The sequence below is a fragment of the Canis lupus genome, chromosome 17, assembly GCF_003254725.2.
Source record: "Canis lupus dingo isolate Sandy chromosome 17, ASM325472v2, whole genome shotgun sequence".
Taxonomy (NCBI): domain Eukaryota; kingdom Metazoa; phylum Chordata; class Mammalia; order Carnivora; family Canidae; genus Canis; species Canis lupus.
The window spans coordinates 21,698,002-21,714,669 of NC_064259.1; the positions used below are offsets into that span (position 1 = coordinate 21,698,002).

Genomic DNA, 16,668 nt, shown 5'->3' on the forward strand with positions numbered 1-16,668 from the left:
TTTTGTGGGTGATGCTTTGAGACCCTACGAATACCTTTTAATTCTCACATGTTTACCCACTAATTTTATCCATTAATCTAATAGGGATAGTATCGTTTTCTGTGATGCATGTTGAAATATTTTCTCGCTGTTTGTCGCTCGTTTTTGACTTTGTCCATGGTGTTATTTTTCCTGGTGAAAATTTTTGTTTTGTTTTGATGTAGTCAAATTTGCCTTCTCTTCACTGCATCTGGATCTTGAGTGATAATTGGGAATCCCTTACTTATACTGTGTTAAAGAGGAATTCACTCACGTTTTATTGTAGTACTTAATATGGAATCATTGTCTACATTTAAAGATTTTTATTTATTTGAGAGAGAGAGAGAGAGACGTACCAGTGTGTGTAGGGGGTAGGAGCAAGGAGGAGAAGGAGGAGAGACAGAATTTGCTCTTCATTGAGCATGGAGCCTGACATGGAGCTGAGTCACACGACCCTGAGATCATGACCTGAGCTGAAACCAAGAGTCAGAGGCTTAACCGACTGAGCCACCCAGGCAGCCCTCGTTCTCTGCCTTTAGATCCGCGTTCCATTTAGAGTTTCTTCTGTGGATGGTGTGAAGTATAGGTCTGTGTTACCTTTTTTATAAACAGTTGTACCTGCCCTATTTCTCAAAAAGTCTGCCTTTGCCCAGTGATCTGAGATGGAATACTAAAGTTCCATGTGTACCTGGGTATATTTTTGGACTCCCTGTCTTATTCTCTTGACTGTCTGGGTCTGTACCACACTAATAATTATCTAGGGTCTTTATAGAATGTTTTAATGTCTGCTTTGGCTAGTCCTTTTTCATATTTTTCTTTTTTAGCATTTCCTTGGCTATTGCATGTTTATTTTTCCACATGAACTTAAGCATCAACTAATTTAGCTTGCTAAAAAAACAAACAAAAAAACAAAACTTTTTGGTATTTTTTATTGGTCTTGCATTATGTTCATTAATATAGGGAAAACTGACAGTTGTCCTATTGAGTCCCCCTATCCAGGAACAAGGACTATGTTTATATTTTCAAGTGTACTTTTGTATTTTTCAGGAGTTTCTTCCTCATGTGATTTTTGCATAGTTCTTGTTAAAATTTTCCAAGGATTTTATCTTCTTCTAGTGTTGAAATGGGATTTTCTGAACCATTGTATCTTGTAATGGGTTGTGTTTGTGTATATGAAGGTGTTTTATTTCCATATATTAGTCTTTTATTTTGCCCCTTTTGTGAATTTTTGTTTTTAAATTTTTTAAAGATTGTTTATTTGAGAAAGCGCATAAGGTGGGAGTGGCAGAGGGGAGGGAGAGGAAGAAAGAATTGGCTGGCGCCTGGGTGGCTCAGTCGGTGGAGCGCCCGATTCTTGGTTTCAGCTCAGTTTATGAACTCAACAAGAGTGAGGAGCCCAGTGTGGAGCTTGAGCCCATGACCCATGAGATCATAACCTGAGCTGAAACCAACAATCGGGCACTGACTGAGCCACCCAGGCCCCCTGTATTTTCTTATTGTTTGAATTCATTTTGTCATTGATTCTTAGGGGCTTCTAGATTGGCGCTCATATTTCGTATGTATGCACCCCCACCCATCCACACTTATGGATGGACTGACCTTTAAGGAATGAAGTACTACTCATGAAAGCTGTTGCTGTATCTTCGATAGTCAATGCAAAGCAGCTTGGAGGAGGTGCTGGACTGTGGCTCGTTTCCCAGTTAAGTGAACTGGCCTGGCCATCCTCGCACACCTCAGCGACATAAGCATCTGTGTGCTGCGCTCCTTTGAATCACTCAAGAATATGTGAAGCAGGGCAGCCTGGGTGGCTCAGCGGTTGAGCTGATGAGCCCAGGGCATGATCCTGGAGACCTGGGATCTCGTCCCATGTCAGGCTCCCTCCATGGAGCCTGCTTTTCCCTCTGCCTGTGTCTCTGCCTCTCTCTCTCCCTCTCTGTCTCTCATGAACAAATAAATTAAAAATCTTAAAAAAATATGTGGCAGTAAGTGTTCAATCTGCTGCAAAAGGTCTTTCACACTCAGATAACCTGTTAAAGGTTGAAGACTTGCAGTAAATTATTGGGGAGCATCCCAAGTATAGTTAGGCACCGACTGAAGCTCTGACTGTTAACACGCCATGCCACCGTCCGTCTTCAGGGCCGCAGGCCCCAGAGATCTGTGTCTCTTGCTGTTGTCACTGTTGGCCTCCTCAATCCCCAGCTGACTTTTCTCTGACGAGCCTCCTGAAGGCTCTAGGATATGTGGCATCATGGAGGTTCTTGTAAAGCCCAACCCTCGCAGGCTGAATTCGACTTTACTTGGGACTTAGCCCTAGTTGAGTTTCTCGGAGTAGGAAATTAGTCTCTAAGAGTAGATTCAGTTTCCCATTTTCCTCCTTCCCTCTTTTTCTTGAATAATATCTGGGCTCCTTTGCTGCCTGCCATTTTACCATCTGTTCTCTTCAGACCCTCAGAACTTAAATTTCCATCTGGATCTTCCTTTACCCTGACTCCCCAGCACACTGCATCTGCTCAGATGTCCTTAGTCTTCATAAGAAAAACTATAGCCTCTTCTAGGAGCTAGTAAGAATGAAAGAGGGCAAGCTACTTGAAAATTATTTTCTTCAGCTTAAAAAGAGCACCTTGGGGTTACTGGGATCCTGGAAGCATTTTGTGAACTATACTACTGTAAAAGTTAAGTGGTATTAACAATAATACATTTAGAAAAGGTAAAATCCTGCATTTATATTTATCACGACCACTTTCATCCTGCCAATTTATAACCATAGTCACTGAATCAGAATCATCTTTTTGAGGACATATAGGTTCATGACATGCTACTGATTGGTGTTTTCTCTGTAGACAGCTTATCTCCTGCACTTGACCCTTCTGACTTGATCCTGACTCGGGGAACTTTGGATGAAGAGGATGACGAAGCCGACAGTGATACTGATGATATTGATCACAGAGGTGAGAGGTGGCTGAAGTGGCTCATGAAGAGAGTAGCTGCTCATCCCCATCATGTTTGCTCGGGAGCTTCTTATGCAGAGAAACCTTACACATGCAGCCAGTGATAGGGGAGAGAAGAGATGGCATTGGATATAGCAGCAGGAAAGAGTTCATGTATTGAGAGTTCCTGGCCTCTACTGAACGGTCAACATTGAGCTCATTACAGGCTTTTAATTAGTCTTGTGTCTTCTCATCTTTAGCTCGAAATCCATTTGAGACATCTAGAATTTTTGTTTTCTGTAAATACTCTCTTAAGAATACATAGGGGGTGAGGGGCAGCCTGGGTGGCTCAGCGGTTTAGCGTCGCCTTCAGTCCAGGGTGTGATCCTGGAGACCCGGGATCGAGTCCCGCATTGGCTCCCTGCATGGAGCCTGCTTCTCCCTCTGCCTGTGTCTCTGCCTCTCTCTCTGTGTGTCTCATGAATAAATAAATAAAATCTTAAAAAAAAAAAAAAAAAAAAGAACACTTAGGCGTGAGGGGCAAGAATGATAAGGTGGCCTCAGCAGGGTTTACATCTGGCATAGTTTATGGACTGTGATCAAATCCGTTTCTTGAAACATTTTTCGGTTCTAGCTACGACCAAGAGCAAACCTCTCTTTGCCGTCCAGTATGCTGGATGCTAACATCAAATGGCTCATTGACTCAGACTTATTGAGGTATAATTTACAAACAGTAAAGCCCACCCTTTTTAAGAGTTTTAGTTTGCTGAATTTTAACAAATATATGTGCATTAGTAACAGCCAACATAGGTCAAGATACGGAATACTTCCACCACCCCAAAAGTTCCTCATGCTTGTTTTATTCAGTTCCCTTTCTGCACACTTAGTTTTTGGCAATCACTAATCTGATTCCTATTCCTGTAATTTGCTTTTTTCTAGAATGTTGTATAATTGGAATCGCAGTGTTTTAGCTTTTCGCGTTTGACTTTTTTCAGTCAGTGTAATGCTCTTGCAGTCCATCCTTGTGTCAGAAGTATGTTCTTTTTACCGATGAATAATAATATGCCATGATATGCCTTTTACCATGAGTGGTCTATCCATTCATCAGCTGATTGCCATTAGGGTTGTTCCAGATTTTAGCTGTTACGAATAAAGCTGCTGTATATATTTCTCTTGGTTAAAATACCTAGGAGCAGGGACCTCAGTTTAGTTACTTTATGAGGGAGGTATTCTCCCCACTCATAGATGAAAGAAATTGTACGTTTTGGGCAACATGATAAATAGAGCATGCTTGTAGAAGATATTTCTTCTTTGGGAGAAGTAAACACTTAGTTTATTAGAAGCAGAGTACTGTTTCTGATGGATTAGTGACAGCAGCTCTAATCTACCATTATCTGATACCTTTCTAATGGGAAAGTTAAGAATTGACCTTTTTTCCTTGCAGTTACAGAGGAAAGCCGTGAAGAGCCAGCATTCCAGAATTTTATGCAAGAATCAATGGCACAGTACTGGAAGAGAAACAACAAGTAGTTTCTAGAAGTCTGAAATTTTGGAACCCTGAAGGAACTATCCTAACCTCTGATGGGGGCTACTATAAAGGACAATTTTGTTCAGAGTAGCAGTGTTTCTCTTATAGGGAAATTTGACTCAGATGCAGCCAGGGATACAAGACCATTGGACCTAACAGGCTTCACGTTTTATCATTTCAACTTAAGTACTTTTGCTGCTGATGGATGGAACAGAGAGAACTTACTATTCACCTCAAATCTCTATTAGGCTGGATCTGTATTCTACTCCCGTCTTGCCCTTGACCCTGTACCATGAATTCCCCTCCTTTTAGCAGAAAGGGCGAGAGGAATCATGAGCTTCCCAGGGTGGCAGCAGTCTGCTTGGCAACCAGTCAATGTTGGCTACAAAAGGTGCCTCACACGAAGTACCTCATTGTAGAATAACAGGTTCATTGAAGAAGGTGAGCAAAACATAGGATTAATGAATAAGAATCCTGCTTTGGATGGTGACTTGGATAAAGAGTTTTAAATTTTAACTTTAAGTCTGCCTGTCATAATTTCAAATAAGAAAATTATGTAATTGCAAGTAGGTTCGCTTCTATTCAACACAGAGGTTTAAAGCCACGTGTCCAAACCTGTCTCAGTAAAAGAGGGGATGTTTACTAAAGTCTCTCTTGTAAATAAACCAAGTAACTGATACAGAGCCAGGCACCGTTTGTATTATACATTAACCTTAAGGCAAAGTATCTTTTGTAATTTACTCAAAGGCCATGGATTTGGGTCAGGTGCATATTCCATATATAAATAATGACCTTGGTAGGGATGCCCTGCCTCCACATTCTTCACAGGACACAGTAAAACTGCGTTTCTCTCAGGAAAGTTTATCCCTGCCTAACCTGTACTCCAATTCAGTGGTTCTCAAGTGTGGTCATTGGATCAGAAGCATCGGCATGACCTGGGGAATTGTTAGAGACACAACACTCAAGATCTGAATGAAACTGTGGGTGTGGGACCTAGAAATCTGTTTTAATAAGTCCTTCAGAGGATTCCCATGTACATGAAGTTTGAGAACCACTGCCCTAACTACCATAGCCTGTGACAGTTCCAGGCCTTGAGAATCTCCAGTATCTCAAAACGACCTGCTATATCAGAGTACCTAACCTTAACCATCTGGTGCCTATTCTCCAATGTAAATATTCCAAAAAGTATTTTATTTTGCCATTAAGTATTAATTTCAGTGTTCTATACCTGTCGATTATAAGCCTATATCGATCTATAGGTATCTATACTTAGAGCTATTAATTTCAATATTCTATATCTAGAAACCACTAGGCTAAAACTTTGAACGGTTCAAAAGGAAACCATCTGCAAAGCAAGACTCTGAACATACTTGGTTTTCCCCTTTTAGTGCCTTTGAATACTTCTTTAAAAAATAATTTGTCTGGAGGTGCCCGAGTCGCTCTGTTGGTTAAGCATCTGACTCGATTTCAACACAGGTCTTGGTCTCAGGGTCGTAAGTTCAAGCCCCATACTGGGTGTGGAGCTTACTTAAAAAAAAAAAAAAAAAAAAGCCCTATTCCTTAAGCTCTATTTTATAAGGACAGAGAGAAAGTCTTCCTTATCTTTGTATACCTTGTACAAAAACCAATACATAATTGGTGTTCAATAAGTGTCTGCCAACTGAATGAATTAAATGCTAGATGACTACTTTATGGAAACTGCCTGATATCTGCTTTCATAAATAGGGAAAGATGAAGCTAGGTGTGGATGGGAGTTTAGAGAATTGTGTTCAGGATTGTGCAATTAGCAAATTTATAAATTATCTGAGATTTTTTAAGTTTTTATTAGAGAATGTGCGCGCTTGGGTGGGGAGAGGGGCAGAGAAAAACAGACTCGGGGCTTGATCTCAGGACCCCAAGATCATGACCTGAGTCAAAGTGAGATGCTTAACAGCCTGAAAGCTACCTAGGTTACCCTGCATTCATCTTTGTTCTCAGTGCCTCAGACATTTAAGGCATTCAGGAATATACTAATTAAAGCTGTGCATTGATTTTGGTCATTTAAAAGAGTGTGCAGATTTCAAAAGACTGGTATTCTGCACCCGGAAAGCAAACTTGAGCAGTACTTAAATGCTGGTACCCGCTATCAAGGCATAAAGCACACATTTGTTAATTACCGCTAACAATTCCAGTGCTAATCATTCACTTAATAAACAAATGACTGAGACCATCAGATGCCAAGCAGGGCTGATCCTGTGATGGGTAACAATGTAAGGTTGAAGACATGATGTAAAGGAGAGAGATGTGTACCGCTAGCCTTTTAGCTGCCTAGCCAGCAGGAGCACAGTGCAGATGCTGAATTCTGGTAAAGGGATGGACTATTGTCCTCTGACGGCCAAGTAGATGCAACAAATGTAACTAGCACCAGTCTGTCCTTGGACAGGTCCTGTTTGCTTTGTTCCCAATGCAGAAAATGAAGGAAACATACATGGTAAAATATTTTTAAAAATCTGAATGGAAAAATAAGAAAATGACAGAATAAGGGTAGATGGAGTGAAGTCTAACGAAGAAGAGGGGCGCCTGGCTGGCTTAGGAAAGCATGTGACTCTTGAACCTGGGGTCGTGAGTTTGAGGGGTAAAGCTTAGTTGAACAAAAAAGAAACGACGCAGACGAGATGAGGGCTGTCTGAAGAAACACCACAGACCCCTGGTTTTGTGAGACATCATGCACAGCAAAACGTGTTTCAGAAAGACTACTGATCGATAAAGGGGGATTAGCTATTTCCTGTTAGGTTTTAGTACCAGGTTCCCAATGATTTGGCCCCAAAGTGAAGCAAGTTCAGTGAAAACACTGACATTTAACATCAGCATATATTTACTTGTGAATCTCTTCAAGCATAGCTTTGAGGTTTGATAAGAATCTCAATCTGTACGATATCCCTGCAATATACAGCCAAGCAGCAGGATTCTTCTCAGTTGTGCAAAGACAACAGTCCGGGACAGTGCATTGGTCTCCCGGTTACCATCCCGGTATTGTGAAGTGTCTGTGAAAGGTGGCTTGGTTGTAGAAAACTACAAAAACTAGCTGTAAAAGTAAAACGCAAACCTAATTGGTTAAAGTCAGCTCCAATGAAATCGGGAAAGTTCACTGTGTTTCAGAGTAAGAGTCACGTCACCTTTTATGGAAACAAATGTAATACATGAAGCTTGGAGAGAAAGTCTCCCCTTTACCTTTTATATTTTCCTCATCCTCTTCTTGCAGCGCTGGTTGAAAACAGGGGAGGACCCCATGAGGCTATCAGTGGAGTGGGAACCGTAGCTGCTGTCTGAGTCATCAGGACTCTGAGGGATCCCGGCTTCACTCATCCCGGACATGGGCTCCTCGAAGACATCACTGCCCAGCACGCCATGCCCAGACACATTGCCTTCTTCACTCTCTTGAGGCTCCATTTTCACATGGGCCAGATTCCAAAGAGGGGAAGCATTTACCTCTGTGCCTGGCAATGGAAGAAAATACAACCAGTGGTAAGCCAAGGCTGGAACACAGCAGACAAATATTTCATCGGGGCAGATTCCTAGCCTTTGAGCTCAGTCTTCAGTCTGAGTCTACTTGACTGGAGTCAAGGTTAGGTGGTCATCCTCTGTTCCTAAAACTAATAATTCTGAGTATTTTCTTTTTTTTTTTTAAGTATTCTGAGTATTTTGCTTTCCACTTCCTCCCCTACTTTAACCCCACCTCACCCACCAGCCATTTCCCTTAAATCAGGGAAGTAAAACTATGTAGGTGGAAAGATTCCCTGTCTCATGGCCCAAAGGCAGGCACAACCACAGGCTCTTAATCAGGTGTTAAGTTGCTTCTTTCCCTCCTTCCTTCTATAAGGCTGTCCTGTTTTCCTGCCTTTTGTTTGGGTCCCCGGTCCTCTCTCACAGTATGAACTTAACGATTACTACAAAATGCTGGCAGCAGTTCCTAGACTGCTGAAGAGTGTCATGGCTCCTAAATCTGTAACAATTTCTCTTTGGCCCTCCTGTCTCTGTTCTAGCAAAGCTGTTCTGTGGTTATTACCTCTTTCATGGTGAAAGGCTCTCTGGCCAACACTAAAAAATGTGGCCTTGGGCGCCTGGGTGGCTGTTGGTTAAGTGTCTGACTTTGCTAGGTCATGATCTCAGGGCCCTGGGATCAAACTCAGCATCGGGCTCCCAGCTCAGTGGGGAGTCAGCTTCTCCCTCTGCCCCTCCTCCCACTTGTGTACATGTGTGCGCCCTCTCTCAAAGAAAAGCTTAAAATGTTTTAAAAAAATAATGTGGCCTGATTCTGTTTAGGATTTGTTACTTGTATCATTTGTGCATTGATGAAGTGACAATTTATATTTGAGTAGAACTGAGGATCGAAACTAATTTGCAATCTGACAGAAGGATCAAGTATCCTGGTTCCTAGGGTGATCACAGAGTCTGTCTGGAAAAGGCCAGCTGCGTCGGATTGGATAGCCCTATTTCAGTCCCTTTCTGGTCGAATCTTTTGGGGGTACTCTAGCAAGGAAGCCCAACTATTCAAACAGCCTTGAGCAATTAGCCTTCCTTCATCTGTGTGGAAGTTGTCTTACTGAGTACAAGCATCAGGAAAGACAAATAAAAAAATATATAAAAAAATAAAAAAATATAAAAAAAAAAAAAAAAAAAAAAAAAGGAAAGACAAATACAGCACACTAAGTACGGGATGAAGGGGACATCTGCCCACCCAGCTGGGTCAGCTAAATTAGCTCCAGTACTCAACAATAGAACACCTATTGCATCTACACCCTAACTCGGAATTATTTTAAAGAATGCCTGTAAAGTTGTGCTAGTCCTCCCTTCACTAATTACAAAGAAGAATGTTGACATATCTAGATCAGTGAGGCTGTATTTGTTTTTTTAGGCTTTCTATTTTCTTGCCCCCTCCCACTTTTTCCTCTCCTCTCCACAGTTTGATTCCAAAATGCCAGAAGTGCTGACATTGGCAGATATCCCAGAATCACAGTCAATTGTTTTCTTACTTGAAGCCTGTGGTGAAGCCTCAACTTCCAGGTTAGATGGGAAGCGCTCACTCTGAGCCCCGAGGACTCCCATGGGCAGTGACTGGTCTCCAGAAGCAAGGTCAGCCTCCAGTTCCTCACTGACAGGGAATGTGATGTCGCTCACAGGTTCTTCCTTGATCTTTACAGGTTTAGTGTCCTCTGTGGCCTTCTCAGGGTTGACAATCCTTTCATACTCCTCAGATAGTTGCTTACTAATCTGTTGGCAAGCAAGAGTCAATCTTCCAAAGAAATGTTAAAAGCAAAGTGGATGGTTAGCTTGTGGCATCGCACGTAAAACCAACATAATATGAATAAAGCAACCACTGCCAAAGGAAAGAACTGGTTTTTTGTTTCATTGTTTTAAAAGAGATTTTTATTTACTTATTCATGAAAGACACACACACAGAGAGGCAGAGACACAGGCAGAGGGAGAAGCAGGCGCCATGCAGGGAGCCCGACGCAGGACTCCATCCCGGGACCCCAGGATCACGTCCCGGGCTGAAGGCAGGTGCTAAACCGCTGAGCCACCCAGGGATCCCCTGATTTTTTGTTTTGTTTTTACTTTTTTTTGAGCACAGCAGACACATGGAAGGAATTTGTTGAAGGTGCTGAGTTTGCATTTGTAAATGAGAGAGACACAATGAAGAAAAGTTGTTTTAGCAGAGAGTTTCTTATTAATTAATAGTTGCATAAAGGTAAAAGAGACTTTGTTAAAGACAAATCAGAGTGGGGACAAAAGATCACATTTTTGGCTGTAAAAACTAATAGTTGAGATCTGTCCCCTAGGTGGATAATGAAGGGTATAGGAAATCTGGATCACTTAGCAAAGACTGTCAGGTGTTAAAAATCCCTAATCGTATTTTAGATTTGGGGAAACCAAAACAATGAACAAATGACTTGCTTAAGGCCACAGGGTTTGAAGAGATTAGGTAGTTCTGGCTGCAACCAAAAATGGTATCTCTATCCCTTCTTCTGCCCTTGGGCAGTATCACTTCACTCTGTTTGGTTTTGCTTTTTATAGCACTTAATGCCACCTGAAATTGTTTTGATCACTTTTTATTTACTTGTTTTTGTTTCTCTCTTTAAGAATGCACGCTCAAGGGACTTACCTTATTAACTGCTGCTGTCTCACATATGCCTCACTCACAAAAGGCACTCAATAAATATTTATTGAATAAAGCATGGTAACCACATTCTCTCAGACTCCATATTCCTGTCTATAATTTTTTTCCAGCAGAAGTGTTATCAAAAATGTGGCCGCTCATTGACTAAAGGAGGCCCCAGGGTCTGGCCAGGTCAGTGATGAAGTCAAGAAAACACAGCTAGGGCCATGAGGAGAGCAGGTCAAGTCCACTCTATTCCAAGCCCCTGTGCTCTGTTCCCTAGGGCAAGTATGGGATCCTGCTGAACACCCCTAGATTACACCCAGTTCTCACAGGGTGACCTCACCTGTAGCATGTAACTGTGATAGTCCTTGATTCGGTGCTGCCAGAACTTCTGGAGGGAGAGCACACTGCCAATGCCCACTTCATGGAATACTTGCTCCATAACGTCAGGGAAAGGAGTCTGCCCCAGCCGGGCTTCCCGATCCACAGCGAAGCGCAGCAACTTGGTGAATTTAAGGCAATATTCATGTGCCACATCAGTAAGGGTCTCCAGGACACTTTCATTAGCACACTCGAAGCCTGCATGGGCCAGGATTGTGGCCACTGCCTGGTAGAGAAGCTGCCGGCAGGAGTGCCAGCTGAGTTCAGTCACCGGTTCCCCTTTCCCGCTGAAAGGCGAGACATGGCAGTGTTATTAGTGCTCTTGCAAAGGGCTGACCCATCCTGTCTCCCTAGGAGTTTTACAATTTTAGTCAAACCACTGGCCCAGCTTTCTAGGGGAATTCTATGCAGTTACAGAGCCCGGTTTATCTTGCTGCTACACAGGGCATGTCTCAACAACCCACGATCATATCTCTGAGCTCCTCCAATTACATAAAAGTCTTAATAGACAATACATGTCCACAATAAACAATATATAAAGTGTCAGGTGAATATAAAGTTTCTTTTATCAACTGCTCAGTTTTGACTACTTTCAGGATGAAAAAAAGTTTATAGCTCAGGCACTGTTCAAGAGCGCTCTAATTATTTCACCACATAGCTTCCTCATACGCTGGATGATACACGGAGTTTCAGAATTCAGTCCCAATTAGGAGATTCTTATACAACTACAACAGACCATTTGTAAACTGGACAAGCAACTCAATTCATAAAAGCAATTTAAAATGTATACAGTTTACAAAGCATTTTTATCCTATCCTGTGCACAGTGGGTAGTAGATCCATATTATGATTCCCATTTGGCTGCAGGTTTCAGAGGCTGAGGTTCAGAGGTGCGGACCTGCCGGAAGTTGTTTCGATATTATCAGAAGGTGGAGCTTCTGATTTCAGATCCCATGTTCTTCATAATACACCATTTTACTCCTAATCACTGCTGTAGAAATCTTAATCTAAGAAATAACTTCAAAAAGGTCTCTGACCTCCTAAAAATAACTTTTAACACATTTCTAATCAATACCTGTCTCCTGAAAATTCCTATCTTCTGCCTCCCTCTGACAAATAAGAAAATGTATAAAATCAGGTATAGAAGATTTCTTGGGCAGCCCAGGTGGCTCAGCAGTTTAGTGCCGCCTTCAGCCCAGCGCCTGATCCTGGGGACCCGGGATCGAGTCCCACGTCGGGCTCCCTGCATGGAGCCTGCTTCTCCCTCTGCCTGTGTCTCTGCCTCTCTCTGTCGCTGTCTCTGTCTGTCTCTCTCTGTGCATGTCACTCATGAATAAATAAATAAATAAATAAAACCTTAAAAAAAATCTTTTCCCTGGTCCATACTTGGCATGTGTCACTATGTGCTGTACAAGAGGGCTAGAGGAGCTGTGTACCCCCTTTACTACTATCTGCTCAGAAGCAATTACTGCAGTCCACATAATAGTTGGAAAGCAAGAAAACCAACTGCCAAATAAGTTTTCAAAGATTATTTGAGAGTGTGTGTGAGCAAGTGGGGGGTGGGGGGGAGCAGAGGGGGTGGGAGAGAAAGAACCTTAAGCAGGTTCTGCACTGAGAAGGGAGCCCAACATGGGGCTCATCTCAAAACCCTGAGATCATGACCTGAGCTGAAACCAAGAGTCAGACACTTAACTGACTGAGCCACCCAGGTGCCCCCCAAATAACTGTTCATTTACTATTTCCACCATCATTTCCTATAGCCAGTCTCCAAAAGCTAAAAGGGCCAAAAGCAAAAGGCCTCAGAAATGCCTAATAAACAGCTAAAACCAGTATTGCTTTATTTGAGTAACACATGGACTTACTTCAAAGGAAAATAATTCTTTCAGCACCCCATAGCTGATGCAAATTATTTTTGCTAAACGTTTCTTAAATATGTATAAAACAAACTAGTATAAACTTCTGATGTTAACAGCTCTTCTGAATTAAAATTAGAAGTTTGTGATTGGAAGAACAAACATGGTTGAAATAACTATACTACCCAAAGCAATCTACGCACTTAATGCAATCCCCATCAAAATATCACATGCATTTTTTCACAGAGCTAGAGCAGGGATGCCTGGGCGGCCCAGTGGGTTAAACATCTGCCTTCGGCTCAGGTCATGATCCTGGGGTCCTGGGATCAAGTTCCTACATCAGGCTCTACTCATCTGGGAGCCTGCTTGTCCCTCCCCCTCTGCCCCAAGCTCCCCTTGGTCATGCTCTCTCTCTCATTCTCTGTCAAGTAAATAAATAAAATCTTGAAAGAAAAAAAAAAGAACATTCCTAAAATTTGTATGGAAATACAAAAGACTTCTGGTAGCCAAAGCAAGCTTAAAAAAGAAAAGCAAAGCTGGAGGAATCACAATTCCAGACTTTGAGTTATATTACAAAGCTGTAGTGATCAAGACAGTATTGTGCTGGCACTAAAAAAAAAAATGGATGCATAGATTAACAGAATAGAAAACCCAGAAACGGACCCACAACTATGATCAGCTAAACTTGCACAAAGCAGGAAAGAATATCCATTGGAAAAGAGACAGTCTCTTCAACAAACGGTGTTGGGAAAACTGGACAACAATATGCAAAAGAAGGAAACTGGACCACATTATTACACCATACACAAATAAATTCAACATGGATGAAAGACCTAAATGTGAGACAGGAAACCATCAAAATCCCAGAGGAGAACACAGGCAGCAACTTCTTCGACATTGGCCATAGCAACTTATTAGATATATCCCCTGAGGCAAGGGAAACAAAATAAAAAATAAACCATTGGGACTTCATCAAGTTAAAAAGCTTCTTCACTGTGGAGGAAACAACCAAACTAAAAGGCAGTCTTTGGAATGGGAGACGATATTTGCAAATGATATATCCGATAAAGGGTTAGTATCCATCCAAAATCTCTAAAGGACTTCTAAAACTCAACACCCAAAAAACCAAATAATTCAGTTAAAAAATGGACAGGAGACATGAATAGACATTTTTCCAAAGAAGACATACAGATAGCTAACAAACACGTGAAAAGATGCTCAACATCACTCATCATCAGGGAAATACAAATCAAAACTACAATGAGATACAGATCACACCTGCCAGAGTGGCTAAAATTAACACCACAGGAGACATGGTGGAAACATGTGAAGAAAGGGGAACCCTCTTACACTGTTGGTGGGAATATAAACTGGCGCAGCCACTCTGGAAACAGTATGGAGATTCCTCAGAAAGCTAGAAAGAGAATTGCCTTACAATTGTGCTACTAGGTATTTACCCAAAGAATGCAAAAATGTTGATTCGAAGGGATACATGCACCTCCATGTTTACAGCAACATTATCAATAATAGCCAAATTACTGAAAGAGCCAAATGTCCAATGACTGACAAATGGATAAAGAAGATGTAATATAGGGATCCCTGGGGGGCGCAGCGGTTTGGCGCCTGCCTTTGGCCCAGGGCGCGATCCTGGAGACCCGGGATCGAGTCCCGCGCTGGGCTCCCTGCATGCAGCCTGCTTCTCCCTTGCCTGTGTCTCTGCCTCTCTCTCTCTCTCTCTGTGACTATCATGAATAAATAAATAAAATCTTTAAAAAAAAAAAAAAGAAGATGTGATATATATTTATATATGTACGTATATACACACAGTGGAATATTAGCCATAAAAATGAATGAAATCTTGCCTTTGCAATGGCATGGATTGAACTAGAGAGTATTTTGCTAAGTGAAATAAGTCAGAGAAAGACAAATACCATATTTCACTCATATGTGGAATTTAAGAAACCTAACAGATGAACATAGGGGAAAAAAGGAAAGAGGCAAAGCATAAAACAGACTCTTAACTATAGAGAAGAAACCGTTGCTGAAGGGGAAGCAGGCGAAGGGATGAGTTAAACAGACGACGGGTATTAAGGAGGACACTGGTGATGAGCAGTGGGTATTGAATGTTAAGTGATGAATCACTAAATCCTACACCTAAAACTAACATTACACTGTATGTTAACTGGGATTTAATAAAAACTTGAAAAAAATGAGAAAGTTTGATGCAAAACTACAAAATTCTAAATAACAGCATCAATTTAATATGATGGCAATATTCTTAAAACTAAATTGCCTTCCAAATGTAAATATGGTACTGATCACTACAGAGCAAGTTTTTTGAAGCTGTATCTATATGAACATGTGAGATGCATGTAATGATAGTTACCCCTACCTTTTTCACTATTCCAAGGACTTCAGAACCTTCAATTATACAATGTGCACCAGGACATCATTTGGTCAACTGGAACTGCAACCCTTACATAGTAATAAGTCCATTTCTGTTCTTTTCTCACTACTTTGGGACAATTAAAATAGTAGTAACTATTATCAATAACAGATGAAATTAAGTGGTATACAATATTACTTACATATATTTTTTCCAAATATATTTAACCTTCAATCTAATCTTGAGGAAATAATCAGCAAACCCAGTGAGTGGGACATTCTACATCTAAATGACCTGAACTCTTAAAGATTAGTATCCTGTGTTTTAAAAAAGGGGAAGCTAGTTTTTTTTTTTTTTTTAAGATTTTTGTTTATTAATGAGAGACACAGAGAGAGAGAGGCAGAGACACAGGCAGAGGGAGAAGCAGGCTCCATGCAGGGAGCCTGACACCGGATTGGACTCGATCCAGGGTCTCCAGAATCCTGCCCTGTGCTGAAGGCGGTGCTAAACCGCTGAGCCACCCGGGCCGCCCAGGAAGCTCTTCTGGTTTAAAATTCATTAAAAGGGGCGCCTGGGTGGCCCAGTTGGTTGAGTGTTTCACTCGTGATTTCAGCTCAGGTCATCATCTCAGGATCTCAGGAAGGAGCTCCAAGTCAGGCTCTGCACTCAGCAGGGAGTCTGTTCTGGGATTCTCTCTCCCACTTCCTCTGCCCTTCCCCTGCTCACACGCTTTCTCCAACAAAAACATAAACAAAAACAAGACACTAAACAGCTAAATGAAAATCATTTTTAGGTTCTGGATTAGAGGAAAATTTATTTATAAAGGATATTTTGGAGAAATCTGAATATGGACTTAATAATTGATATTATATAATTAGTGTTCATTTATTTTGGTGTGATATTGGTATTGGGGTTATGTAGGAAATTTCTTTATTCTTAGGTTAAAGTGAACAATTTAGGGGTGGAAGAATACTTAAGAATTAAGGGGTGAGGGATCCCTGGGTGGCGCAGCGGTTTGGCGCCTGCCTTTGGCCCAGGGCACGATCCTGTAGACCCGGGATCGAGTCCCACATCGGGCTCCCGGTGCATGGAGCCTGCTTCTCCCTCTGCCTGTGTCTCTGCTTCTCTCTCTCTCTGTGTGACTTACATAAAAAAAAAAAAAAAAGAATTAAGGGGTGAAATACTGAGATATGTGCAACTTTAAAATATTTGGCAAAGACTGTACGTGTATATATTTACAATTGTTATGCATTTATTTATGTGTGTATGTGTGTGTATACATGCTTATACACATGTGAGAGAAAACAGATGTGGCAAAATGTTAACAATTGGTGAATCCTGGTAAAGAGTATTTAGCCATTTCTTGTACTATTATTTAAATTTTTCTTTGGTCTGACAAATTTCAAAATGAAAAATAATTTTTTGGCACCAGATGCA

The 16,668-nt window shown here is 41.5% G+C and overlaps 3 protein-coding genes across 15 annotated transcripts in view; 1 reads left to right on the plus strand and 2 right to left on the minus strand.

Moving 5' to 3' along the window:
- GPN1 (GPN-loop GTPase 1) overlaps positions 1-8,755 on the plus strand; it is a 57,685-nt gene extending 48,930 nt beyond the window's left edge. Inside the window, exon 15 of the transcript XR_007403322.1 lies at positions 7,715-8,755. The gene's annotated coding sequence lies outside the window, so the exon portion shown is untranslated. The remainder of the gene's footprint in view (positions 1-7,714) is intronic.
- Positions 1-16,668, minus strand: part of LOC112662604 (STAGA complex 65 subunit gamma) — a 64,399-nt gene that overhangs the window by 43,787 nt on the left and 3,944 nt on the right. The gene's annotated exons all lie outside the window — the stretch shown is intronic.
- Positions 1-16,668, minus strand: part of LOC112651131 (STAGA complex 65 subunit gamma) — a 63,955-nt gene that overhangs the window by 43,787 nt on the left and 3,500 nt on the right. For 6 of the 7 annotated variants that reach the window (XR_007403319.1, XR_007403318.1, XR_007403320.1 and 3 more), the window contains 3 exons: positions 10,956-11,280; positions 9,486-9,723; positions 7,684-7,949 (listed from right to left, as the gene is read on the minus strand). Coding sequence is in view for 4 of the 7 variants with exons in the window: in XM_049096119.1 (XP_048952076.1) it covers positions 7,687-7,949; positions 9,486-9,723; positions 10,956-11,280 (826 nt within the window). In the remaining 3 variants the exon portion in view is untranslated. Of the gene's footprint in view, positions 1-7,304; positions 7,538-7,683; positions 7,950-9,485; positions 9,724-10,955; positions 11,281-16,668 lie in introns of those variants that run through there. The other variant, XM_035700306.2, reaches the window with a different exon arrangement.